This window comes from Chlamydomonas reinhardtii, chromosome 3 (genome assembly GCF_000002595.2).
Source record: "Chlamydomonas reinhardtii strain CC-503 cw92 mt+ chromosome 3, whole genome shotgun sequence".
Taxonomy (NCBI): Eukaryota; Viridiplantae; Chlorophyta; class Chlorophyceae; order Chlamydomonadales; family Chlamydomonadaceae; genus Chlamydomonas; species Chlamydomonas reinhardtii.
In genome coordinates this window covers 865637-892809 of record NC_057006.1, presented here as the reverse complement: position 1 = coordinate 892809, position 27173 = coordinate 865637, and the positions used below count along the sequence as shown (strand labels likewise).

Sequence of the window (27173 nt, the reverse complement as noted above, 5' to 3'; positions counted from 1 at the left end):
CGCTCCTTCTTGGGCGGCGCTGCGCTCTCCTCCTCCACGTGGCCTTTCCCGCCCCCTCCGCTACCAAGATGCGCGCATGCGCCCCCGCCGCCGCCGCCGCTGCCGCTGCGGCCGCCACCGCTGCCGCCGCCGCCGCTGCCGCCGCCGCCGCCAGTCTGCAGCGATGCAGGGCGCTTGTGCCACAGCAGCATCCCCACCAGCACGTGCCGGATGTTGGTTGCGGAGTTGACGTCACGTCCACCCCACCCCCACCACTTACCGCAGGAGACGCAGCAACTCTGTGCGGCCTTCCTGCGGTGTTCGGCAGCTTCAGCCGGGTCATGCACGCGGGCGCGAGCATAGGGACCGCCGTGCGCGTCGCGATGTTCGGCGACGGCACTGGCAACATCGTCCTGGCGGCGCGGCACTGCATCGAGGAGGGCGGCGCCTGCCCGCACGACCTCAGCACGTTCGGGTCGGCGCTGCTCTTCGTGGCGGCGCGGGCGGACCTGGACGTGGCCGTGTTCCGCGGCCGCCGGGGCCCCGGCCTGTGGCTGCTGCAGCGACGCTGCTGCCGGGCGAGTGGCTGGGCGTGCGTGGCGTTGTTCCCCCTACCTGGCTGTCGACAAGGAGCTGCTGGCGGCCGACGACGCCAGCCCGCCGCCGGGTGGGACAGGCGGCGGGGCAGCAGCAGGCTCAGCGGGCCCACTCACGTATCTGTGTTGATGGATGCAATGCCCGCTGCCCAGTGGCGCTGTTCTTGGAGAGCACGCCTGTGTCCACCATCGGCGCCTCGGCTGCCGTGGTCACGACAGGCGTGACCGGATGTTGACATGTTCGCGGCGCGAGCCACAAGTACCGTACGGAGGTAGGTGGTAGCATGTGACGATCAACGGTCAGGTGCCATGTCATTGTGATTGTGTGTCCACTGTCCTCTAGCGTCAGCCTTGACACACCACCTGTTGACGTGGATCCGCCCACGTGCCTGCCTGCCTGCCTGCCTGCGCCCATGTTCCCTCCAGGAATGCCCAACAGCTCCGGCGGTGCGGTGCTCAGCGGCAGCGGCAGTGGCGGCGACACGCTGCTGCTGGCTGGCACCTACACACACCGGCACCGTGTATCACCTGGATGAAGCCAGCAGCCACCCCAGCACCGATCTCAATCCGCGCCACCAGTACCGCTTCACTACGACTATCTTCCACACCTGTTGCGTCTGTGCTGACCGATGGCTGCTGGTCCAGCCCAGCACTTGGTCCGCCCAAGTACGGGTCAGGGGCTCAGCGGCGGCCGCGCTTGGTAGTGCGCCGGGCCGCCTGATCAGCAGCAGCCACCTGCTCCGGGTCCGGCGGAGCCACGCCTGCAGCCTGGAGCAGCTGCCACAGCGCGGGCGCCGTTGTGAAGATACCCATGCTGTTCTTGTGTGCGATGTTGAGCCGGCTGAGCTCCGCCGACTTGGCGACGTCCCCAGCCGCGGCAGCGGCGGCGGCAGCAGCACCGGCACTAGCGCTAGCGGCAGAAGCAGCGGCAGCGGCAGCACGTCGCCGACCCTAATCGAACGAGACCCCGATGCACTGTGGACGCCAGGCGCTGCTGCGTTTGCGACTGCGTCCGCCGCCAGGATGTCAGCGCCTGACGTCCAGAGTGCATCGGGGTCTCGTTCCATTTGGGGCCGGCGACGTGCTGCCGCTGCTGCTGCCGCTGCTTCTGCCGCTAGCGCTAGTGCCGGTGCTGCTGCCGCCGCCGCTGCCGCGGCTGGGGACGTCGCCAAGTCGGCGGAGCTCAGCCGGCTCAACATCGCACACAAGAACAGCATGGGTATCTTCACAACGGCGCCCGCGCTGTGGCAGCTGCTCCAGGCTGCAGGCGTGGCTCCGCCGGACCCGGAGCAGGTGGCTGCTGCTGATCAGGCGGCCCGGCGCACTACCAAGCGCGGCCGCCACTGAGCCCCTGACCCGTACTTGGGCGGACCAAGTGCTGGGCTGGACCAGCAGCCATCGGTCAGCACAGACGCAACAGGTGTGGAAGATGGTCGTAGTGAAGCGGTACTGGTGGAGATCTCCGCTGTCCGCCTTCCAAAGATATGCGTCCAGACGTCCAGTGGTTCAAGTTCCCAACTCACGTCAACAACCGTGTGTCACTACGTGTCACTACAGTCTGGCAGCTTCTCGATGGCTTTCCGCACCACCTTGGTGGCACAGGTATCCCACTACGAATCTGCCACTCCAGCGCGGCTCGCATCTTTTACCTGATTGATAGTGTCCCGCATATTCATATGTGACCATGAACTGACGCAATTTCGGCCTAGTTTCGGCCGAGTATCGTGAACAGTCCCTTTTCCCCGCCGGCGCCTGCGCCCAGCCACCGTCTTGCACTCCAATCAGTCCCGCCGCGCTGTCCCAGTGTCAACGCGGCGGGGCGCCTGGCGTTGCCATCGCCGCGCTCGGGTCCCATCAGCGCCAACCGTGTGAAACCGTGTGCGCCGCGTCAGCTTATCGAAACAGAGTCAGCCCATGCGTCTCTATCTCATCTTACTTAACACGCAGCTCACACGCAGCTTCCCAAGCGGCGTGTGCACGACTATGCACTCCCACTCGCGCGGTGCGCCAAGCGCCAGCCTCCACCGTGCTCCGCCGTACTCTGTCACAGCTTCCCTGCCTTCCCACACGCGTGCGCGCTCAACTGCCCACTCCCACTCGCGCGCCTGCCAAGCGCCAAGCAGCGCCAAGTGCCCATGTGTGCCACTGTAGTCAGGTAGCTTCCGAGCCGGCCCGTCGTGCAACTACCTGCTCACACTCGCGTTGCTGCCGACTCCCACGCAAACTCCTGTACGGCTGGGGGCGGGGCTTGGGTGCCGTACACGCGTTAGTTGGGGGTCAGCTGTCCTAGAACCGCCATTTATCTATTTTTAACATCGTCACGAACAGTTAATGCACCTTGACGTCCTACCGTATTTGACAGTCTCCATAATCTCCTTCCGGCAAGCCAGCCCACAGAGCAATCGACCTGACATGTTACATGTACCGTACAGAGTACCACTCCTGCTCCAGCATTTCATGCCGCCCAACGCAATAACCAACACAGCGCTAAACTACTGTTATAAGTTTTGGCAAGAACACCGCAAAATGCGCCCTAAGTCTTCCAGTAATCCGTACAGTCCTTTCCGCTAGCCACCTAGAAACTCATGCGCCTGCCCACGCAGCCCGGTCCATCCCTTCAACTCATTCCACGTTCGCAGCCATCCTGACCACGTTACGCCACAAGCAAGCATCGACCAAAGTCCCCAAATTCTGCAGTTACCGAGCTTCCGCCCACAGTCCAACCTCTCACTCACCCGCCTCCTTCCCTGCCCTTCCATGCACCTGCCCCTCTCACGTGTACCTCAGCAGCAGGTCACCGGGCAGGTCGTGCGCCGCGTGGCTCGCCTCCGCCGCGCGCACCGCCAGGAACGCCTGCAGCAGCGGCTCGCCCAGCGCTGTGTGCGTGTGTGGGGCGGGGTGGGAGGGGAATGGCCAATATGGGTTGTTATGTGTTGTGTGGGCATAAACAAACAAGCGAGCCGGGTGCGCGGGCGGGACACGCTACCGCGTAGCACACAGGCCTGCTGCCACTAGGGCCGCGCGACAAAGCATCATGTCCACTGGAGGTCCGTGCTGCACCAATGTGTGCATTATGTGTGTGCAGGTGCCGCGAGGCAGCCTCACCCTCGGTCAGGCCGGTCATCAGGTTCTCGCCGCCGCGTGTGCTCTGCGTGCATGGCGAAAGCAGAAGAGGCAGCGGCAACTTGACACGCAGTGATTGTACTTGCCCTGCTGCCATGCCCTCACACCATCACAGACCCAGCAGCCAGATCCTAAACTCCGCACGCCCCTCCACCCGATCCACCCTCCCCGTGCCCTCTCCACCCCACCCCACCCGCCCCACCCCATCCCACGTTGCCCCCTCAATCCCCCACCCCACCCCACCCCACCGCCTAGTTGAGCTTGGTTTAGTTTAGTTTGGGCTGGTAATTACAACCCAACCTACCCCACCCCACGCCGCCCCCTTCCCCCTCTCCACCTGCAGCAGCTTGAGGCACTCCTCCAGGGAGCCCGGCAGCGGCTTGACGCCCAGCCGCGCCGCCGCCTCCGCGGCCAGCTCACTGGGCGGCACCTGCGGCGTTGTGGCGGTGATGGCGGTGGGCTTGAGGCATCGCGCACGCACGCACACACGCAGGCAGGCAGGCAGCAGGTGGCGACAGTGCACAGTGCCAATAGACCCGGGTGGCGGTGGTGATGGCGACACACACACACACACACACACACACACACACGCGTCATTGGGCGGGCTTTCGTTTCGTTTTTTAACACACACACACACACACACACATACACCGGTGTCAACCCTTTCCCTTTGTGCGCTCCTAACACACCTGGCACGGCTCCGGCGGCACGAGCTTTACGAACAGGCCTGTGGGCAGGGCAATCAAAATATGCGGCAAGTACGGTAGGGAGTAGCGGGTGGCGCGCAGAGGCATGAAGGCCGGCGCTGCATCCAGTCCTGGCAGGAGGCCCGCAACTCGCCGCGGCAGAGACTCAGCACGCATCTAATACGACACGACCTCTGGGTGCCGCTGCCTGGCCCTGGTGCTCCCTGACGCGCACCGAGCAACGGTGCTGTCCCTGTATCTGCTGACCGCCTCCGCCTGCGCCCCATCTGCCCCTCCGGCCCCACTCACCCAGCATGCCAGCCACCATGACCGCCGCGGTGGCGATGTAGGGGTTGATGGTTCCGTCCATTGCCTGGAGCCGTGGAGCCGTGAAGGGGGTGGTTGGCAATGTTCAGTTGGCGTGCACATACCAATTGCAGTAGTCTACGTGGCCGCTTCCAGGCTGGATGGTGCCAAGCACCAAACTGTACCGCAACTTACACGAGCGACACACAAGCGGTGGGCGACGCAGTGACGACCTGCCCGTAAGCACCCCTTCCCTCCAGCTACACGCCGTTCGCCGACCCGCCTACCCACCCACCCACCCACGCACCACCCACCCACCTTGTACTCGAGGTGCATGTCCAGCAGGCGAGTGGGTCCCGGCGCCGTCACGCGCAGCGGCACCTGCGGCGCAGCAGCAGGCACCCGGGCAAGGACAGGGTAAGGGTAGGGCACGCCCAGTGCACGCCCGGCTTAGCCGGTGCCGTGCGGTGCCATCTGGTGCCGTACGGTGTGGTGTGGTGCCGTCTGATGTGGTGTGATGTGGGACGCGACACGGCCTGGACTGCAATCCAGCTCGCGCCCAGCTCGTCCCTTAGCCTCTTCGTCCCAGCATTCCTCCACCCTCCCTGCGCAATCCCACATCCGCTATCCCGCCCCGTCAACCCGTCCCCCACCCACCCCACGGACCTCCCGGTTGTTGTAGCCCCAGGCGGTGTGTGCGCCCGCCCAGGCCCCGGGCTGCATGCGCGCGAAGGAGTTGGGCGAGGGCGACGTGAAGGGCAGCAGCACGTCCAGGTAGGCCAGCAGGCCGGCTGCGGGGGAGCGGAGGGGAGGAGGGCGGCGGGGGTGGAGGGCAGGGATGGAGGTCACGGGAGGGGTGGAATGAGGAGGGGAGGGGAGGGGCAGGAGCAAACCAGACAGGCGGTTGTGGTTGCAGTGTGGGAGGGGATAAGAAGGCGCGGAGGAGTGGAAAAAGCGGGGGACCCTGTGGAAGGAAGGGCCTGTGGCGCATGTGATTGCCTGTGCCATAACCCGCGCGTGTGCTTCTACGCAAGCGAGCCTCGCATGCAGCCCATGCAGCCCTCCGCATGCCGCGCAAGTCGCAATCACACGATAGCCTCACAATGCATAAGCCCCAAACAAACCAAGGCAGGCCAGCCCCACAGCCAGGCCCAGCGTCCATACCGCTATCCCTGCCGCCCCTGCCGCGCCTGCCGCCCCGCCCGCCGACCCGCCCGCCTCGCCGCTCACCCAGGAAGTGCATGTGCTCGTTGCTGGGCACGGGCGCGCCACCCACCAGCACCGGGCGCTCCTCCGCGCTCTCCTCCGGCCGCTGGTTCTGCTGCCGCTGGATAGAGGACGAGGTGGGGTCCATGTCGGGCGCGTCATGAAACACGTCGCCTCCGGCGCCGGCGGCGGAGCCGGGCGCGGCGGCAGCCGTCGGAGCCAGCGACGAGCCACCGCCGCGGCCGCTGCTGGCGGTGGTGCTGCTGGCGGCCTTCGCGTCTGCGCCGCCAGGGATCCGGAAGGTCCCAGCGGCGGCGGCGGTGACGCATGCGGCGGCGGCGCTGAATGAGCCGCCGTCGGTGACCGCCATGCACTTGACTCCGTTCTGCGTAATGCATACCGGCCGGGATTCGCTTGCATGACACAGAAAACCGGACGCAAGCACGCACGCAACGGAGGGCATTACGTGGGGGGGGGGGTTAAGGGCCACGAGGTGTCTGACCGCAGCTGACCACCGAGCGCGCAGCACAGCCCCACTGGAGGCAACCCCGCACCCGTTGCCACATCGCATAATATAAACCAATCATGCCAGGCACCCCTCAACGCAAGCCAATTCCAAGGTCAACCCCTGCGCCCACCTTCCACAGGCTGAGGTGCATGTGGCAGCCGCTGCCGGCGGCGTTGCGCACGGGCTTGGGCAGGAAGGACACGTTGAGGCCGTGGCTGTGGGTGGGTGTGGGGTTGATGGCGTGGGTGGGCATGGGTGTGGACGGACGTGAGCAGACGTGGACAGAACGCACGCACCCGCGCACCCACGCATGCACGCATGCACGCATGCACACACGCACCTGCGCGCCACGCCCACAATGGCCTCCTTGGCCAGCAGCAGGCGGTCCGCCGCCGCCACCGTGTCCGTGTAGGCAAGCACCACCTCAAACTGGCCTGTGGGTGAAAGGGAGCTTGTGTTTGTGTGTGCGCGTGCATGTGTATGTGTGTGTGTCTACACATTGTCTCATCAGCCCCGCCACGCTTGGTTGCGGTCCCCTTCTACGCCCCTTTGAACGGCACACAATGTAAGGAGATATGTTTCGTCAACACCTGCGCCCCCGCCTCACCCGGCGCGGACTCGGGGTGCCACTGCTCCACGGGTATGCCCATCTCCTCCAGCGCCGCCACCATAGCGTCCAGGACTGCAGGTAGGGCAGGGCGGCGGCGAGGGGGCCGTCGGTGCGGGCAGGTGAGAGGAGCTCCGCGGCACACAGGGCCGGAGCCACGTCCTGTAGGCCACCCTCGTGGCCTCATCAGCACCCGTGGGTCGCGGGCCGCCTGCACTACCGTCCCCGCCCCGCCCCCTCTCCTACGCGGCAGCCTACTTCCTCCTCCCTCCACCCTCCGCGCACACAAGGCACCTGCCCCTTTGACGCGTACACACATACACACGCTCTCTTTCTCACACACGAACGCACACACACACACACGCACGGGCGCACGCACACACACCTGCCGCGCTGCGGTCCATGGCGCTGCTCTGGCAGTACAGCTTGTTGTCCACCGGCCGCCACCCGGTGCCGTACAGCTCCCCACCGGCGCCGGCACACCGCGGCGCGGCGGCGGCGGCCCCCGCGGCTCCGGCTGCCGCGCCGCTGCCCGGCACTGGCTCTAGCAGCAGGAACTCAATCTCGAAGCCGACCTGCAGATGGCATTCGTTTGGTTCAGGGCCTGGTGAGGTCAGGGCCCGGTGACCGGCCGGGGCACTGACATTGTACCGGGTGGGTGGGTGCAAGGATTGGTACAGAGAAGTACCCCGGGTGTGGGGTTACAGTCATGATTAGGGAGGTGGTGTGTGGCAGCACCGCAGCTGCCCGCCCACGCCTGTGAGCCTTTCCCCACATCTTCTTGTTGCGTGCTACCGTATCATGCCATAGCAGTGGTGTAAGCCCCTGGTTATAAAATTTACTTGCTGCAACTGCTGCTGGCACGCCATCCCTCAGCCCCCCGACTCCCTGACCCCCCGTGCTGACCCCCCCTCACCGCTCACCTTCATGGTGAGTCCGAAGTTCTCCTCCATCATTTTGACGGTATTTCGCAGCGCCCGGCGGGGGCAGCACTCCCAGGGCCCGTCTGGGGAAGGGCGAGGTGGGAGGGGGCGCGTGGGTGACATGCGCACTCGAACGCGCAGTGTCGACCCTTTCCCCTTCACATAATACACGAACTCGCGCCCACGCGCACAAGCCCCGCCGCTCGCTCGCTCACCGCTCTTGGGCGCATCGAACTCCACCAGGGCCATGTGGTGGCCGGGCGCCCAGGGCAGCGCCACACGGGTGCACTCAATGGGCACCATGCGCGCCTCACCCACCTGGCGAGTGGTGGGCACACCACAAGGGGTTACAGTGTTACATGTGCGGTACATACAAACACATGCACGCAGACACATACACGTACACACGTGCACCATGACGCCCCCACACACGGTGCCTCCGCAGCCTCACCCCTCCTCCTTCCCGCCGCCCTCGTTCCCCCCTCCCCCCCCCTCCTCCCCCACCCGCGCCTCACCGCCGACAGGCCGGAGGCGGCCACGGGCGAGTCGCCGTATGCGGGCATGGCCATGCATGCGGTGGTGATGCACACGCCCTGCGACAGAGCGCGCTTGTAGCGCTGGCTGGGGATGACCCTGTGTGGGGTGCGGGGGCAGGACAGCAGCAGGCTGATGGCGGCTGGAACTGCGTGGCGTGTGGAGCTAGGACCCAGGACCCGACCGGAGGCCGGAGCGTGCGTTCGTGTGTTTCTTGCGTGTGGTGTATGCATGCCGAGCCAGGAACCAGGAGCGTGCGTTCGTGTGCGCGTCTGTAGCTGAGAATGGGGTGGCGCAGGTGACACCCGGCAAGGGACCTGTTCACTGCGGATCCGGTGATTCCGGTCCCACCTGCAGCGCCGGATGCCGGCCGTGTCGCACCACAGCATCCGCACCGCCTTCGCGGTGTTGATGCTCACGGTGTTGACATGGTTGGGATTTTCACGCTCGTGGAAAGACGGACAGGCGGTGAACCGGGGGGCGCCCAAGGCCAGCGGGTGCTTCGACCCCCCGGGCGGAGCGCTCGATGCCTCGGCGCCTTCAAGCGGCGCCGAGCTGCCACCTGCTGCTTCCGACGCCTGCTCCTTCAAGCGCCCTTGATTAGACGTCCGTTCAGTCCGCTCGATAGACTGTCGCGAATGTGCCCCCGGGTTCTTTCCGCTCTTATCACCATCTTGATATATGTTAAAAGGATCAAGCGTCTTCAAAAGCTTATCCATTTTGTGAATGGTAAAAGGGGAAGTTTCTCAGAACGCACACGTAGCTTTTGCTCCTGGTTGGGCCTCCGTTTATTGATACGAATCTCTGGCTCTACACAGTAAATCGTGGGGTCAGAGTCGTCCTGGCGAAATTGGCACCCCACTTCTTCTGTCCCCGGTCACGGCATGGCGCGAACCTTGTCACCCGCTCCGTGTTGCTCAGCTCCTACGATCCACCTACTATACAATTCCATGGTTCTAGTTTCCCTGTCACGAATTGGACGAGGGGGGTGTCCTTCCAACCGCTTACACGAAACCCTACGGCAGGCTCTCGACCGCGACGCCCCTCGGGAGGGCTCGAGGGCACGCAATGTCATCATAGCAAACACAGGCGGCAGCAAATACAACGAGCATACTAGCAAATATCATAAATATTATGTTATATCAACAGCGATCGGGCGCCACAAATCCAAGTGTCGCGCATCTTAAGCACCATCCTGGGGCAAAGAGTCGCCCCCCGCACTCTCTCCGTTCCCCACGCACAGATCCCCAGCAGGCCCTGTTACACCTTACTCCCCCTGACATTGTCGCCAGTCCAATCGTACGGCTACTACATCAATGTTCAGCAGGCCCACCACCATCGGCACGCACGCCCTCCCACACAGCTACCGTACTTCGCTGCTGTATTGCCGGCTACCCGACACCTAAAGCCGGAGCAGGGCTCCTCTAGCGGCGGGGCTGAGGACTGGCGACTGGCTCCGTCGGACCTTCGAGGCCCGTGCGAACGATGCTGCTGCTGCCGCTGGTGCTGCCGCTGGTGCTGCCGCTGGTGCTGCAGGCAGTGCGGGCCCGAGCGACAGAGGGAGCTGCAGTGACACGCGACGCGGCGGCAGCCGTGCGGCCCTCTCGAGGGAGCTCACACTATCACCACCACCAGAGCTGCCAGTACTCGACGACGCCTTCCACGCCGCTGCAGGTTCAAGCAGTGCCCGCTCTGTGCAACAATCTTCGCGGCCTGCTGTCGACAGCACAAGCGCGCTGCCCGCGCTGCACATGTCGCGCACATGGCCTGCAGCGGGTTGTGGCCGTGCCCAGTCCGTTCCTGATGCCCGCAACGGGCCCCCGCCAGCCGCCGCTGTGGTGCCACCAGGGCGGCCTGACGCTGCCTGTTGCAGCCGCAGCCACCAACGCAGTGGCAGGGCAGCAACGGCGGCCTGAGCACTTAGCCCGACAGCGTCACTTGCAAGTGTTTGCAGGGGGACTGGCCCGGATCGCTGTACGCGAGAAGCGCTGTTGCTGTTAATGGTGCCAGAGCTGGGCAGTAGAAGCTCTTGCTGCTGGCGACGCCGGCGGTATGCCGTGCCGCGGTTGCACACGGCCGCACCCACGGCTGCAAGGGCCGTCACAGTCAAAGCTGGCGATGCCGCGAGCGCCACCGCCCGCACCGCGAGCGCCACCAGCATGGCACGACTGGGACGAGTGCCCGCACCTTCTCCTGCATTCGCCGCGCTGCTGTGGTCCGGATGATGGCTGCTGCCACCCATCCCGCTGCCGTCAGAGCTGTTGCCTGTGGCTGCAGGCAAGGGCCTGTCCGTGCCCTGCGCAGAGCCACCGCTAGCGAAGCTATTGTTGTCACCGTCGCCGCCGTCGTCACCGCCGCTTTCCTGCGCGTCGCGGAGCTGCGCCTGGCGGTCCTTTCGGCGCTGCTGCCACCTGCGCCGCCGCTGTCCCGCCGGCAGTGAACCTGCATGGGTCTCACCGTGCGCCGCCCCAAGTGCCGCGGCTGCCGCGTCCACGCTCCTCCCCAGAGCCTGACTGCCACCACACCCAGGCTCGATCTGCGCTTGTGCTGTTGCGGGTCCGTCTTGTGAATGCTGCAACTGCTCCCGGCGTGCGCTGGGTTCTGCTGCCACACCGGTTAGGTCGCTGCCGCGGCCCCCACGTGCAGCCAGCAGCCTCACGATGAGGGGAAGGAGCAGGTTGGCACGCCCAGAGGTCGCCACTTGAGCCACTGCAGGCGGCGAGCCGTTGATCGTACGGTCATCACCGGAGGGTGGCGTGGGCCCCACTGCCGACGTTCGCGGCGCAGTGTTGCCGCTGCTGTCGCCAATGCAAACCCCGCTCTCGGCTTTGAGAGGCTGCTGCGTGCAGCCTGTCGAGCTGTCATCTTGCGGCCGCGCAATGCCGCGGCGCCACCGCAGAACGCCCGCGGCCGGCGGTCGCAACGCAGCCACACCGCGCTCGCTGCTAGCTGAGGCCGAGGACGAGGCCGAGGCTGGGACTGAAGGGGCAGGGGAGGCGCTGCTGGAGGCGGCGGCAGCCGTGACACGTGCCTGCAGTGTGGCATGCACCTGGCCTTGCGGCACGCCAAGAGCCGCTCCGATGACACGCGCCTGCGGTGGGGCCGGAAAACCAATGGATCGGCACGTCACGTAGGGCATTACCAACCGTGCATGCTCATTTCCGCCGATTGACTGGGTCACAAATCCGGGCCCCTGCCTTCCTGCCCGCTCACACACGGCCCCACCTGGGTTGCAGTCACACCCACCCACCCAGGCTGCGGCCGCACCTACCTGCCAGTCCAGGTCGCCCAGGAAGCCGCCATGCCCCAGCTCCGTGTGGAAGTGCACCTCGGGGTGCGGACCGCCGCCCGGGCCCAGCAGCGCGGCGCGGTTGGCCTGCGCACAGGTGGGTTCGATAGTGTTGAGACCAGGGTGGTTACTGAGTGGGACCTAGGATACGGCGAAGCGCTGGCCGACAGGTGTCAGCCTGTGGCCATCCATCACTTCCTAACCCATGCAGTCGCCCCTGGCACGCCGCATAAAATTAAGGAAGCTTGACGCTAAGAGCGGCTTGCTGCCCCGCGCCACCTACCAGTATCTGCCGCACCTCCGCGGCCGGCACCAGGTTGTCACGGCCGCTAAGGAACACGTGCGTGCAGCTGCAGCTGCCGCCATCGCGCCCCCGCGGCAGCTCCGAGGGCCACAGGTTGACGCGCGCCCAGTCCAGCCGCCGGCGCAGCGCCACCGCGCAGTGGAACTCCGCAACCACGAGGCCTGCAGGCGCCGTGCGGCCAGGTGTGTAGAGTCATGGAGTCAGAGCGTGCGTTTACATGCCGCAGGGTAATACACCGCGCATAAAATGGCACAACATGGCCGCCCGACCCGAACTGCTGGGGTCTCACCTCTCAGCAGGATACGCGCGAGCCGTCTGCCCAGTGCGGCACCGAGCCGGTCGCGCGGCTGCCCCGCCTGCTGCTGGAGCTGGAGCGGCACACCCGCGCCCAGCCTCACGCCCGCCGCCACCCCTGCTCCTGCACCCGCCGCGCCTACAGCTGCAGGCTGTACGGTGGTGGACGCATCTCTGTCGGGCACTGCCGGCTGGGCTCCAGGCCCTCGCGCCGCAGCCTCTGGGACCCCTGCTGCGTCTGCCCCCTCTGACGGAGGAGGCTGGCGCGGCTGCGCGTCCAGCTGCTGCGGCTCTGGTGTCGCGGGCGCGGGTGTGGGCGTGACGGGCTGCTGGTACAGGCCGTTGCGTGTCAAGTGCGGCAGGAACATGGCGAAGCTGCGTGCGTGGCGTACATGGCAGCAAAGGGCGAGCGGAGGAAGGCAGAACAGCATGTTGGATTTCCTCTCCACGACTTCAAATTAGGGCACGATGGGCTTCAACTGCCCCAAGCCGCACGGCCCAGTCGAGGGCCCCAGCTTCAGGCTCCCAGCCGCAAACCTCCAGCCCCATGCCCCTCAGAAGCACTTGGTCACCCACCATACGGGGTCCACCAGCGTGAGGCGGCTGACGGCCGGCGCGGCGGGCGAGGCGGCGGCGAGCTTCAGCAGCGCCGAGGCGACCAGCGTGCCGTACGAGTGCGCCAGGACCGACATGATGCGAACACCCTGGGGTGGAGCGCGGAGCCACGCACGTGTGCAAGTTTGGTCATGGACTGTGCGCTAGTGACTTGGTCGTGTACGGTATATGCTCGCCACGCAGGTTTGCGCCGTTACACCTTGCATGTGTGCGGCTCACCTGCGCGCCCATGAACGCCGCCACGTCCGCCGCCACCTCGTGCGGCGCCGGGATGTTGGCGGTGATGCGCATGGAGACGTGCCTGCGGGGGCGTGACCGAAGCAGACTGGGGTAAGCAACCTCCTGCTGACGGCAGCCACATATCTCCACATATCACTGACTAGCGGGCAGCATTCAGTGCTCGTGATAATGCACTCGCTGGGAGCCGCAGTACCGCTGCCGCCAGCCGACCACCTACTTGTACTGCACTGCCAGCAGTCGTTGAGGCGGCCTGTGTGAAGACGCCGCCGACGCCTCCGCCACCGCCGCCAGCCGGCCCAGCACGCGCAGGTAGGGCGTCAGGCCCATGCCGATGCCGTGCAGGAACACCAGCGGCGGCGGCGCCTCGTCCTCCCCTGCTGCCTCCGCACCCGCATCCACCTGTGCTTGTGGGTGCCGCTCCGCCGCCGCCGGCGCGACCTGACCACCACCACCGGGGTGCGCCGTGGATGCAGCGGCACCCGCACCTGCAGCAGCAGAGCAAGCGATGGCACCAGGAGCGCTGGGAGTGGGATGCCGCGGCCGCTGCAGGGGCTGTGGGTGCGGCTGCCACTCGTAGACGGCCGCTGTGCCGGCGGGGGTGGTGCCCAGGAGCCGCCAGCCCAGCCCCAGCCCCCCGCAGCGGGTGGTGAGCGCCAGGTGCGTCGCGCCCGCCACCGCCTCCATGACGGCGTAGAAGGCCAGCGGGCGGTAGCTGGCCACCTGCAGTCATGTTCAGGAACAGGTACACGCACGCGATGTCGTCAAGATGCAGTTTCATTAATGTGTGCCCGACACGGTGGTTACCGTGCGTGGGCACGCACAGGGCTTTAATTGCACGTCCCGGACTCCTTAACAACAGTAGCAGACATCAAACAATTGCGCACCAGCGTGTCAGTGCTCGCGCTCAGCAGCCGTCCAGCAGCATTAGCGCCCGCGGCTGTGGACGCGGCTGTGGAACCGCCCGCCGCGTCGCCTGTGCGGCCTGTTGACAAGCCGGTGGATGGCGTGCTGGCGGCACACAGCTGTGAGACCGCCGCTGGCGCGTGCGGCGGACCGCTAGCGTCGTCCTGCACGGGCTCAATCGCGGTGTGCACAGCCCTGGCGGCCGGCTGTGGTGGCGACAGAGTGCTGGAGTTTGCCAGGGCCCGGCGCTGCCGCCGGGTGAGTCCGCGGCGGCGCCCCGGAGCCGCCGTGCCAGCACTCGCCGGCGCGAGGCGTCCGGTAGCAAGAGGCGCATCAGCAGACACTCCGGCTGCTGCTGTGCCATCAGCTGTCGCGCTGATCATGGCCTGACGGGGCTCCACTGACGTTGATGATGACAGCGGCGTGGGTTGCGGCGGCAGCTCGAGCGCCTCCATCAGCTGCCAGGCCAGGCGCTGGATGTCGGGAGACGAGGCCGGCAAGCTGCCGGCGCCGGCCACACCTGCCAACTCTTCCGCTAGGGCTGAAGCCGCAGCCACAACAGCCTCCGCCTCTGCCTCCACCGGACCTGCACGGCTCCTTGTGCGCCGTGGCGGCACCGCGGCTCCGCAAGCCTGCGGCACCAGGGACGGCCGCGGCGCTGCTGCGGCCACTGCCGAGGCCTGATGTTGCAGGTGCGGAGCCAGCGGCGGCGGCAGCAGCAGGTAGGTGAGCAGCTGCTCCAGGTGGCCGAGGCTGAGCTGGTGCGGGCCTGCCAGGCCGGCGAACCACTGGCTCAGCAGGTGGCCGCCCTGCAGCAGCGGCACGTGGCCCTCCTGCGCGCGGGCGGGGTGTATGGGGAGATGGGAGGGCAGGCGCGGGAATTGTACTCAGCGCAGATAGGGTGCGTCACCGCGGCTGGCAGGGTACATACGCGCAAAACGGGAAGACGAGGGGAAGGTTGCATGCGCCTGCCGCTGCATTGTGCGGCCACTCACCCGCGGATCCAGGAGCCGCGACGCCAGCATCTGCGTCCGTGCCGCGGCGTCGTTGTACCCGGCCCCGTCCACCACCGCCATCAGAGCAAGCAGTTGCAGCTTACTGCTGCTACTGCCAGCGGCTGCGCTGCCTGTACGGATGCTGCTATCCGCGGCCGTAGCTTGCAGCGCCGCAGTCAAGTCGTTTGCGGGGATCTCAGCAGCACCAGACGTGGTGCTGGCACAGGCGTGCGGCCCCTGCTGTGTGGGGCATGGGCACTCGAACCCATTTGCGGTGGCTGCTACAGCAGGCCTGCGACGCCGCCAAAAGCGCCGTCGCGCACCGATGAGGCTGCCAGCTGCGGCGGTTGGCAGGGCCGCTGCAGGAGCCGCCGCTTGCTGCAGTACTGGCGGCTGTGCGTCTGCAGATCCTACGGGTTGGTGCTTCGTCCGACCCACATCGCCGTCTTCAGCTACGTTCCCGTCTAGGGCCCCCGCGCCACAAAGCCGGCCGCCGGCATCACCGGTGCCGCTCTGGCTGCCGCGGGGCGACCGCTGCTGTGCCGCGACGCTGCCTGCGCGCCGCCGCCGCTGCCTGCCTACAATCGCACCTAGGCCGCTGAGTAACCCGCCGCCTCGAAGCAGGCCCATCACAACAGGGGGCGTAGACGGCGGCAGCAGCGCGCCTATGGTGTCGGCTCGGCTGCTGCATGCGGCTGCACCTGACCCAGTTTGCGGGCTTGACAATCCTGGCGGCGAGGGCAGCTCCTGCTCATCAGCCGCTTCCCCTTGTAGCCCCACCTCGACCCCATGCCCTGCATTGCGGCGGCCGTTGGGGCCCTGGTGCTGGCGCCAACTGCGGGCCGGCAGAGTCCACAACAGCAGCAGCGCGAAGGGCCCTGGGCTAGACCTCTCTACAGACCCCGCGGCCGCGCGGTGAGTAGGGCCCAATCGACGCTCCGCTTGGTCCACCACAATTACAGTGCTGCTGCTCGCCTTGCCTGCCGCCGGTGTGTGTGCTACGGACGCAGCACCTGTGGCCGCAGCTGCCTGTTGCTGGGGTCCAGGATTGCCGCTGCCAGCCTTGCTGCCCGTCGCGACCTGGTTCTGGCGCCTGAAGCGGATGCGCAGCACCGCGGCGAACAGCACCTCCGAGCCCAGGAGCACCACGCGTACGCGGGGCGGCACAGCGGCAGTCGCGCAGAGTAGCAGCGCAAACGAGAGCTGCAGGAACGCAGGAGGTGGGACGGGAGGAGGGTTGCGGAGCTGCTGCCAGCGCGGCACCAGGGTTCACGTAGGTGCAACGCTCGACCACACAATAGCCGCATGACAACACAGGTGGTAGCGCGCATTTAAACAAGCCCGCAACTCGCCCGAAGCTGGCGTTGCAGGCAAAAAAATAGATGTTGCAGCTTTGTCGGATTCAGAGCCGCTCACCCAGCCTCATCCAGCACGCATCACCCAGCCTCACCAACGACGTGGAGTCCAGTCGAGGTAGCAGCCCTCGGCTATTCAGGGAGTCGCGAGGGCCCTCGGGGTCTCGCGCGCCGGTCATTCGCGAGGAAGGCCCTTGGCATGCGTCAGCGCGCGGTCTTCCAAAGTTCGTTTAGCTGGCGGTAAGGAGTAAATGAAATGTGGTTACACCAGAATATGGTAAGTTCTGGCGGCGGCTTCCAGGCTGACTTCACCACGGTGACGCGGCCAGCGGTGGGATTGGCGCCGCCTCTTCGAGTGCCCAGTCATTGCGTGGCCCCCGGTACCGGTACATCCATTCCACATCAAGCTAAGTATATCCTCCTGGCACTAAGGAATGGTCTACCGCGCATTGGGCCAGGGGGCAAGGGCTGGTGAGGACAGGGCCTCGCAACGTCCATCGTACACAACCCGTCCCCAAGTAGCAGCAATTCTGTAGGACCCTTCCGATCCCACTCACGTCAGCAAACAACTAGATGCTAGGCTCAGGAGTCTATCGGTTTGTGTTGGTCAAGGGGGCGGGTAGCGCGGGGGGGGGGGGACGGGCGGGGGGGGGTTAAGGGTTGCGTGCGCGTGCCATTGACACCATGACGAGGCGTCTTGGCCCTCTTGGGCGCTCCCGCGCAGCTCGGAATTACATTACTACACATCGCTTAAATTTCACTACCGAGGCAAGCAGCTCTGAGGAGCGGAGCGGGCGAGCGAGCTCTCAAACAACACTACACTCTGACCCCTGCGAGTTTCTATCAACTTGGCTTTCCCTGCTGGCTTGCTTATACCGCTGCTTTATTATTGATTACCCCCACGTAACTTCCGAAACCACGGTGCAACAACGCGCCAGCAGCGATTCATTACGCAGCGCTCTGTCATGTCTGGGCCCAAGTCACCAAGCGCACAAGCTCAACAAGCTATAAAAGATAAGGTCCCAGATCCACCGAAGAACATCTTCGAGGCGGCAGAACGGGGTGCTGTGGGCTTCATCACTCGCGCCGTTGAGCGCGCAATCGAGTTCAATATCAATGTGAGGATTGATGGCATTGTAGTACAACTTGAAATTGACGGGGAACAGAGTAACTTGTTAGCATCATAGCATGTGGAAACTTGGCGCTTCCGCCGCGCTTCGTGGCTTCTCTTTTGCGGGCATGTCAAGCAAGGAGCCTGGGCCTATGCGCCGCCGCCATCGCTTGGCAACGTTATGCGGGGGCGGGGGTCCCTTGCAAAACCCAAGCATACCGTGCCCACCCTGTCGCAGATCCGCGATAAGTACCAGCGCACGGCGCTTCATTGGGCAGCAGAAGCAGGGCAGGCAAGTAGGGACGGCTGCAAGCGCGTGGGAAGGAGATGCGCCCTCAGCGGCGCGTCCATAGCTCTCATCCGCTGTCGTATCATCCTCCTGCCGCTCCGCAGCGCGCCCGAACTGCACATTGGTGAACTGACGCTGTCTTATGATTCTGCCTTTCTGCAGGTAGAGGCAGCGGAGTGCTTGCTAGACTACGGGGTTGAGGCGCTGGCAACGGAGTGCAACGGGAGGTGAGCTATATAACCTTGGCGGCCAACACGACCTCTCTGTCAGCAGAGGCACAGCCACGGCACGCACCAGCTCCCTGGGGCACACAGCGTCAGCTCTAGGCCACATAGCTCCCTGCGCCTACCGACACCTATGACATTCCATCAAGGATAGCTGTGGCCACGCTCCCCGCCCCGCCACGACCGTCCCAGCTCCACCCGTGCCACCATAGCTTCACCCACCAGAAAACGCCTACCCGCCCGCACTTGCACCCACTCCTCCCTCCCAGGACCGCCATCCACCTGGCCGCCCGCTCGGGGCACTGCAACGTGCTGCGGCTGCTGCTGGACTCGCGGCCGGCGGCGGAGCAGGAGCAGTTGGTCAACCAGCCCGATTTCTTCGGACTCACACCCGTGTTCCTGGCGCTGCAGAGGTCAGGGCGGGCGCGGGCCGAGCAGCAGGGGGTTTGGGGTAGAAGGGGGCTCGGGTGATGGCAAGGGCTAGGCCCAAGGGGAGGGGAACGGGAGGCACGTGACGACGGAAGGAACGCGGTTTGCCTGTGCCAAGGCATGCACGGCCGGCTGCGCGCTTTCCGTTGCTGTGCAAGTGTAGTGATGTGCTCATCATAGTCCTGAAATGGACGAGTGCTGTGTATGATATGTGCTGCAGGGGCGAGGATGCGCGCAATGCGTTTGCGCTGCTGATGGACCGGGGTGGCCGCTACAATCAGCAGACGCCAGGGGTGAGTGGGGCGTCACTGGTGGGCTGGTGGGTATCGCTATAGAGAATGACCTTGGACTACTACAACTTCCATGTGCGCTTGTCCTGAGGGCAAGGACCCGAGATGGGTTGATGAGTACATCGGCGGTGTGTCAGGGTATAATAACAGTATAGTCCCATGTAGCTAGGAGTTTTACACGTATCCATTACCCGACGCTCCCCGTTGCATGTATGCCTCCCATAAGTCACGGTGCACTATAACCAGTGGCTGTGCTGGCAGGGATCGCGGCAGGCGCCTGTAGCCTGGACAGCGTATAGAAGCCTGATGGTTTCCGCTCGAGCGCAGCGAGTTGTCGGAAACCAAGGTTTCCTGCGCTCGGAGTGTGCACAGTTGTGGGCCCCGAAGGGGCGTGGCGTGTGTGTGTTTGTTGTTTGGGGCCCATGCGCGGCATGGGCGGTGGGCCCGGTTAAGTAGCAGAGCGCTGTGTCGCGCTCGCTACTTTGCGAGTTTCGTTCTGTCAGTACTGACGCCGTCGTCCCTGGCTACGCTCTATCTTTGCGTGGCTACACGGCGGTTCGGGCTCGCTTTGCCCGTGTATATTTCTTTTTATGCTTCTCTACTTCTCTGCTTCTCCGCGTTACCTTTCTTATATTGCTCATGGCAGTTAAAGTATCCGTCAGAGCACTACAGCAAGTTGACAAGTTCAAATCAGCAGCTCGTTCGCTGGCGCCTTCGGCCAACGCGGTCAAAGAGTTTGGTTCGCCATCCGTAATTCGTCTTGCTTATGGGGTTTCCGCTGCATCTGATGCTTGCTGAGATGACCAGTCCTGCATAGTGTGCTTGACTACTAGTTTTCACTGCGTGCTAGACCGGCTTTTTTCACTCGATGTGCCCTTGACGATGATGCTATCAGGATCCTTATTGTTCGCCGAGTTCGCCGCGCTGTTCGCCGAGTTCGCCCGTGAACCCCCTCCGCGGACCTCACTGCGACTCCCCAACCCGCCTCGTCGTGCCGAGTTTGAGAGTCTTTTCGCCTTCGCGGACATCGCAGCGGTAAGCCACTAGCTTTGGGCGTGGTTCAAGTGATCAGCTGGCCTGGCCAAGCCGAACGTGATACCCGGATGACAACCAGCCACGCCCAGCTTGTCAGCCACATAGTTTAGAGCTTCATGAGAGTCCACTTGGTTAGTGTGGGGTTATGTGTGTTGGGCTGGATGTTTCTCGTGTGCTTCGTGCACGGCACGATTGTGAACGCACTGTTGGTGCATGTGCCCACCGGAGGGCTTAACAGAAAGCTTCGTGCACGGCCGCACGTTGTAGGTCAGTTGGGGGCTTGTACTTGGTCGGGTTGCATGTGCTGGACTCGCCAGTCCGTTCGTATGCCGCTGCCCAACGGAGGGCTGTACTCGGGTTGACTATGCGCGGTACGACCGCCGGATTATTTGCATGCTGATCGCGATAGGCCCACCGGAGGGCTTGGCTTGGTCGCGCGTGCGTAGGCGCGGCATGTGTGACATTGGCACACGCACGAGTACGGTATCATGCCTGCTGAGGGCTTGCGTGTGGGGTTGCGCGTGCTGGGCACGCTGCACGCTTCGTATGCACACTGCTGCCCACCGGAGGGCTGTACTCGGGTTGACTCTGCGCGGCATGATCGCCGGATTAATTGCATGCTGATCGCTTTACTTGTGCACCGGAGAGCTTGGTTTGGTCGCGCGCGCGTAGTCGCGGCATGTGTGACATTGGCACACGCACGAGCATCGTGCCTGCTGAGGGACTTGCGTATGGGGTCGCGCGTGCTGGGCACGCTGAACGCTTCGTATGCGCACTGCTGCCCACCGGAGGGCTGTACTCGGGTTGACTATGCGCGGTACGACCGCCGGATTGTTGCATACTGATCGCTTAATTGTGCGATAGGCCCACCGGAGGGCTTGGCTTGGTCGCTCTCGCGCGCGTAGGCGCGGCACATGTGACTTTGGCACACGCACGAGTATCTTGCCTGCTAAGGGACTTGCGGATGGGGTTGCGCGTGCTGGGCACGCTGAACGCTTCGTATGCACACTGCTGCCCACCGGAGGGCTGTATCGGGTCGACCTGCTTTACTTGTGCGATATGCCCGCCGAAGGGTGTTACACGGTCGTGCGTACATAGAGGTGGCACGACATTTACACACTTGTGAGTGTCACGCCCACTGAGGGACATGTATGTGTACCTGTTTTTGCATGAACGGGGCAACTTCATATGTAACTTCATATGTGCGCGACTGCCCATCGGAGGGCTGTGGTTGGTTGCTTTGCGCTCGGCACGAGCGCCGCCGTACTCACACGATGTACAGTACGCTTGAAAGCTGGTACCCCCGGACTATGTATGCTAGGCATAGTGGCTGCGACACTCTCGCGGGGCACACATGCTGTGCATTATTGCCCGCCAGAGGGCTCCACGTGTATTGATGTCGCACGTTTCATACGTCGAGTACGCCGGTATGCGTTGGCGGCCAGCAAGTGCTCTGTCTCAGGACAGTATCCGCGCAGAATGCAATCGGAAGCCCGCATAGGGTTTGCTTGATGCGGCGCTTCAGTCGTGCGCTGAGGCCCACCAGACTGATTGATGTGATGTGACTCCGCTACCAGTGGTCGCTGTATATACAAAAGACTTTCAAGCACTATGCCGGACTACGCCGGATATACCGCTCCTGCGTTGCTTGCCCGTCAGGTGGCGTGGTGACTGCAGACTCATCATGGGACATGTCAGTTGTGCGCCAATGCTTGCCGGAGGGCTTCACGGTCTCCGCTTGGATTATTCTGGCATGGCATGCATGAGCGAGCGCGCTCTCTTTACCGGACGCCGGACACGCACTGGAGGGCTTGCCTATGTGGCTGGTGGCGGCGCGCCCACTAGACGCGCCAGTTGTGCGTGCGCTCAGGCCCGCCATATTGATTGACTTCCCGTGACTGTATGTCAAACGACTTTCAGACTCTGTGTCAGGCACGTGCGCGTGGCCTTGGACTCTAGGCCTGCCGGACATACCGCTCCTGCGTCGCTTGCCCGTCAGGTGGCTATGCTAGCAATGCTCATGCATGACACGGTGGCTGCAGTACTCAGTATAGGGCAGATCAGTTGTGCGCTAATTCTGGGTCTCCGCTTGGATTACGGTACCGGTACGGCATAAGGGCGCAATTCCCTTTTAAGCCGGACGCCCACGACCAGAGGGCTTGCTTATGTGGTTGGTGGCGGTGCGTCCACTACTGAGGTCCACTAGACCCGCCAGTTATGGATGCAAGATTACAAAGAAGGACTGTCCGACAAGCGGGGGCACACCGCACCCAAACCGCACCCACGCCAGTTATGCGTTGAGGCCCGCTGGTTCTGACCGACGTGCTGTGGCTCGGCCATAGGCGGCCGCCGTATGTACAACAACTTTCGGGCACTGTGTCGGGCACGTGCGCGGGGCCTTTGACTTTTAGGCATGCCGGACATACCGCTCCTACGCCGCTGCCCGTCAGGTGGCTATGCTAGTAATGCTCACGTATGTCATGCATGGTTACTGCATGAGGCGCTGTGCGTCTGGCTGCGATACGCCTGTCTACCGTAACCTGTCTAGGGCTTGCCCGTTGCTACCTGCCGTAAGGATTTGGCGTGGAAGAGTGTGTTTGTGTGTGGTTACAAGGTGGTGAGCACGACGTGCATTCCTGTCCTGTAGAAACCGAGGCCTGGGCCGGACATGTGTGGCCATTCCTTACCTTTCATGTGCATGGACTACTGCATGTGTGGAACACGATCGCCGCGTGACTCTACCTCAGGTTGATGCATGCCTGGAATGATGAAACCCGTCATGGACCGTTGAAGGCTTAGCTGCCGTCACTGCCGCCCGCTTTCTTTGTGCACGTGTGCACGGGACGACAACTTTTGCATGACGTACGCTTTGTGTACCCGCCTGTGGGCTTGCGCTGGATGGCCCTGCGTCACGCGTGGGCGTGCCTGCTGTTCCTCACGGATGGTTGCAATATTGCAATTCCTGCTGTGTCTTCGTGCCCGCTGCACGGCTTGTAATGTGTTATTGCATTCTTGCGTGCTTGAGGCGCACGGCGGCTTACCGTTCATGCCTGCCTTAACCGTCATCTGCTCGGCACAATCAGCACATTCTGCACGCCTTCGTCGCCTGCCAAAGGACTAGTGTGTGGCCCGCTCCCTGCGGAACGCATCAAGGGCGTGAAAGGCTAGAGGCTGAGGCTACAGGCCGAAGCAAGAGGCTGAGGCTGGGGCTGGGACCGGAAAGCCCGCTGAAGGGTCAACATTGTCGCTTATGCGCTTTTGAGTGGTGCTGCCCAGGTGGGGCTATGCGAATGACGTTATGTCTGCGGTGGGCGAGGCCGCTAGCCCATGGTTCATAACTAATTTGTCAGAACGTGTCAGCTGCGTGTACGACCGCGTCTCTTTGGGTTCCATCATGCTGTGCTTTGTGTTGTTTGGCGTACCGTTGGCAACATTGCGCAATATACATGCCCTCAGGGGCGTATCGGTTGGCGCGCTACCGCCCCGGCAAGCATTTGTTGCAACGGCTTTTTCACACAGCTTCGCTCAGGCCCTGGTTTCGCTTCCGCGTGTGCTACCATATGTGCCATCGTGGCTGTCTTGCACGCCCGGGGTCAGGGCGTCGTCTTTACTAGCCTTCGGCTTTCATACCCTTCGTGAGCAGCGGCGGGTTCCCTCCGCTGCCACCCACCTGGATGCTTTTGTGTCGCCCAGTCGCCAGCAGCCAGTCGACCCCTCGCGCATTATGTGGAAGGTTTGCGGCGGTTCGGGCTCGCCCTCCCAACCCCGCACGAAGACCGCAGTTCTCTGCTTGCAGGTACCCTCTCCGGCGGCGGAGCCGCCCTCACAAATTGTAACACGACGCAATGCATGGAAACTGATGGTTTCCGCTCGAGCGCAGCGAGTTGTCGGAAACCAAGGTTTCCTGCGCTCGGAGTGTGCACAGTTGTGGGCCCCGAAGGGGCGTGGCGTGTGTGTGTTTGTTGTTTGGGGCCCATGCGCGGCATGGGCGGTGGGCCCGGTTAAGTAGCAGAGCGCTGTGTCGCGCTCGCTACTTTGCGAGTTTCGTTCTGTCAGTACTGACGCCGTCGTCCCTGGCTACGCTCTATCTTTGCGTGGCTACACGGCGGTTCGGGCTCGCCCTCCCAACCCCGCACGAAGACCGCAGTTCTCTGCTTGCAGGTACCCTCTCCGGCGGCGGAGCCGCCCTCACAAATTGTAACACGACGCAATGCATGGAAACCGGGTGGAACATGCAAAAGTCTTGGGTCGCCACGGAACCCTGTTCGCTTATGGTGTGCGCCACCCAACACTGTCTCACGTGACAGGGCCGGAGCTTCCTGAACGGCAATGAGTTCAAGGACCCCGCCGACCACCCCGTCAAGGCGTAGGAGGAGAGTGTGCCCGTGAGCGACTGGCCGGGAGCGGGCAACAGGAGCGGTGGCCAGGCACCGGCTGATGGCTGCCGCGTCAGCGGCTAGGTCCGTCAATGGTTCGGCTGGCGGGGCCAGGGTCCTGTGTAGTGGCATGGCCGCTGGCGTTGGGCTGCTGGTGGCCAGCAAGTCGGCGCTTCTGCCAGGAGAGGCAGCCAGCTACGTCAGTAGCCAGTGGAGGTAGCATCTGACATACCGCACGGCAGCTACTGGGGACAGCAGCAAGGGGATGCCGCTGACGGCTGCGGGCGTGGGAGGTAAACGGCTGGCCGCGGAAAGTAGGTGGGGAGGGAACGAGTGCCGCAAGGATGGAAGACAGCGGGTGTTGTGCTGCGCAAGTCGACCGGGCCTGCGGCTGCGGCAGTGAGTAGCCCCGCCGTTGTGTCACTAGCGTGCCGAATGCTATAGTAGGACAGGTGATAGCAAGCTGATGACAACTGAACTGAGATATGCATATGTGTAAAGGATCCGGTCGTCCGCTGAACTTAAAGAGACGTGATGTGTGGTGTGTGGTTGTGGGCGGTGGATATTTGCGCGCAGAGTGCCGTGGGGCTGCCAGTAACTTATGACTATTTTGCGCCAACGATTTTACTACACACGGCATGTGTGGGCTGCAGGTGATGGGACGATGGGTTGAGTGTGGCCCCCATGCCGTGTGTGGGACCTTGGGTGCATGAGCATTCATTTAAACTTGCCCAAGGGGCACATTTGCTGGATTCTTCTTGCAAGGCATCTCTACACCGCACACTGCCGCTTTCGTTTGCCTCAGTCGTTAATCTGGTAGCCGTAGGGCCTCCCGCTGTGAAGGTTTGAGACAGGATGCTCTGTGGCGGTGCTCGTGTTTAGATCCTGTACATGGACGTCACGAAGGCAGCAGGGTAGGGGTTCCAGGCGAGTACAAGTGATGCTGCAGCGCAAGTTCCGGTACAGCGAGTGACGGTTGGTGTTGCGGCAATAGATGGTAGAAGGGTTCGCATGGAAATGCCCGCCGGGCAAGGCAGCCCGCATTGCCCTGCATGCGTGCGTGTTACGAATTGGAATGCTTGCGTATAAGGGGGGACAATCCTGCTTATGCGCATGTAACATGGCTGTCTTCAGGGTCAAGCAGGGGTCGTATCTTGTTTTGGGGGTAGAAACGGCCGGGTGGCCGCCGTCTTTTGTCTGGGCACATGGCGGTTGGGGGGCTTCTCCATAGGAATTGAGACAAAACCCGCCCCAAACTCGGGCCAACTAAGTCTCGCCCCAGACATTAGCCCCCGGGAGGAATGTCTAGGAAACGGCCAAAATGGCCAATTAATGTCTGGAGACATTAAGATAGGAGCCCTGGGGTCAAGTGTGTCCGGGAGTCCTTTGAATGACCAGTAGGCTGCAGGAAACCCACAAGTACAAACCGACCCCGGCTATGTCCGGGAGATGAGGCAGACGCTTGCGGCCTAAGACTAGAGACGTGGCGTGGGCTCAGCCCACTTTTCCCATGCGAGGGAAATCTTGTCATTTAGCATCAAGCATCGGTGGGCTTCATATGGGCAGACACCCTGCGCGTGCGGTGGTCGGTTGTGGTTGACGAGGCGAAAACGGGCGGAGCGTGATGCGGCGGACAACCAGCGGGCAGTGTGCCTTCGGTTATATGTCATCAGGTGGCGGTTTGGGGCTTGTCCATACGAACCCCCGCCAACCAAGTCTAGCCCCAGACATGAGGCCCCAGGAGGAATGTCCAGAAAACGGCCAAAACGGCCGATTAATGTCTGGAGACATTAAGTAGGCATACCGGTATGGCGCTTGGGATGGCTGCACTCAATGCCGCTCTGTCCATGTTATTGACGTGCTTGACGTGCCATGAGAGTACGAGACCCACGGCTCTCAGCTCCCCTGCTCAGCTCTGTTGCAGACGTACAGCACCCTGGCCGAGCAGTGCCGAGCTTGGCACACTCTGCTAGTTAAGAACCCATCCGAGGCCCCCTTCGCCCCCCCGACATCCGGAAGCAATTGTCCCCCTGTTCCAGCATACCGTAGAGGCGTATCGAGGTGTGCACCATGATGCGCCGGTGGATTCCTCCGCTGCTCCCCTGCCATTGCGGCAAGCCATGTACACGGCCATCTCCCATTAAGCACTGCGCCTTCCGCAACATACGCCGGGAGCGCGGGATGGGAGGCAGCATTGGCGCACTGTTTGACCGAAATTGCACCGCGATTGCGAGTCGACCTGAGTCGAGCAGCCGCCCTGCCGCACCGGCCACCACCGTCGCCTGCCCTCAGCCCAGGTGTCCGGCCGCATCCCCGTGAGCACCTGACGGCACCTGTATGCAGTCCACATTCCCATGCGCCAAACATTGAACGAGCTCGCTATGTGCACTTATTCCGGTGTCACGTCGGGTGTGCGCAACTCCGAGACGGATGCATCCCGCAGCACGCAGGCGAAGAGGGCAACGGACTGCAGGGTGTAATATTATAACACATTGGAAGCCACTGGTGCTACGTGCTCGGCATTCGTGGGCTATTCGCAGGTGGCTCCCGAAAGGCCCGAACGCGCGCCAGGTTTGAATGTCGCTGTAAGCGTCCCCATGTTCGCGCGGAGGCTCTAATGCATTCCATATATCGAGATATATACATGCCATGCGCCTGCGAGGGAGCATAGGCCATATACCTCGAACAGGCCTCGAACTGCCTCGAACTGCCTTGATCTGCCACAAACTGCCTCGAACTGCCTCGAACTGCCACAAATTCCTGGGCTGATGAAGGCTGCCATGAATCCTGCCATAATAGAGGGCCGCATGGCGGGTGATGGCGGGTGATGGCGGGTGGGGGCGGGTGCGGGCGGGTGATGGCGGGTGGGTGATGGCGGGTGAGGGTGGGTGATGGCGGGTGATGGCGAGCCCAAGCGACGAACACAAGCCTAATGGTCATAAAGCTCAGTAATGTA

At 63.5% G+C, this 27173-nt stretch overlaps 4 protein-coding genes across 4 annotated transcripts; 2 read left to right on the top strand and 2 right to left on the bottom strand.

Moving 5' to 3' along the window:
* Positions 1 to 272: 272 nt before the first annotated feature.
* Positions 273 to 2098, top strand: CHLRE_03g146647v5 (uncharacterized protein). Its single transcript, XM_043060462.1, has 4 exons — positions 273 to 557; positions 656 to 794; positions 1002 to 1089; positions 1448 to 2098. Exons 1-4 carry the CDS (start codon positions 321 to 323, stop codon positions 1920 to 1922), a joined length of 939 nt encoding a protein of 312 aa, XP_042925590.1. The 5' UTR covers positions 273 to 320; the 3' UTR covers positions 1923 to 2098.
* Positions 2021 to 9152, bottom strand: CHLRE_03g146627v5 (uncharacterized protein). Its single transcript, XM_043060461.1, has 16 exons — positions 8820 to 9152; positions 8450 to 8567; positions 8150 to 8252; positions 7935 to 8017; positions 7397 to 7586; positions 7012 to 7086; positions 6745 to 6838; positions 6535 to 6619; positions 5921 to 6281; positions 5357 to 5481; positions 5009 to 5071; positions 4694 to 4757; positions 4388 to 4425; positions 4036 to 4128; positions 3681 to 3723; positions 2021 to 3451 (listed from the first exon to the last, which is right to left on the bottom strand). Exons 1-16 carry the CDS (start codon positions 8855 to 8857, stop codon positions 3348 to 3350), a joined length of 1677 nt encoding a protein of 558 aa, XP_042925591.1. The 5' UTR covers positions 8858 to 9152; the 3' UTR covers positions 2021 to 3347.
* A 48-nt stretch (positions 9153 to 9200) lies between these two features.
* On the bottom strand, positions 9201 to 16702 carry CHLRE_03g146607v5 (uncharacterized protein). Its single transcript, XM_043060460.1, has 10 exons — positions 16559 to 16702; positions 15109 to 16311; positions 14095 to 14946; positions 13428 to 13930; positions 13190 to 13271; positions 12932 to 13059; positions 12351 to 12730; positions 12041 to 12222; positions 11740 to 11844; positions 9201 to 11559 (listed from the first exon to the last, which is right to left on the bottom strand). Exons 1-10 carry the CDS (start codon positions 16640 to 16642, stop codon positions 9871 to 9873), a joined length of 5208 nt encoding a protein of 1735 aa, XP_042925589.1. The 5' UTR covers positions 16643 to 16702; the 3' UTR covers positions 9201 to 9870.
* A 200-nt stretch (positions 16703 to 16902) lies between these two features.
* Positions 16903 to 25348, top strand: CHLRE_03g146587v5 (uncharacterized protein). Its single transcript, XM_001695539.2, has 6 exons — positions 16903 to 17581; positions 17813 to 17866; positions 18026 to 18090; positions 18357 to 18500; positions 18737 to 18809; positions 24149 to 25348. The coding sequence occupies exons 1-6, from the start codon at positions 17429 to 17431 to the stop codon at positions 24209 to 24211; spliced, it is 552 nt and encodes a 183-aa protein (XP_001695591.1). The 5' UTR covers positions 16903 to 17428; the 3' UTR covers positions 24212 to 25348.
* Positions 25349 to 27173: the final 1825 nt, after the last annotated feature.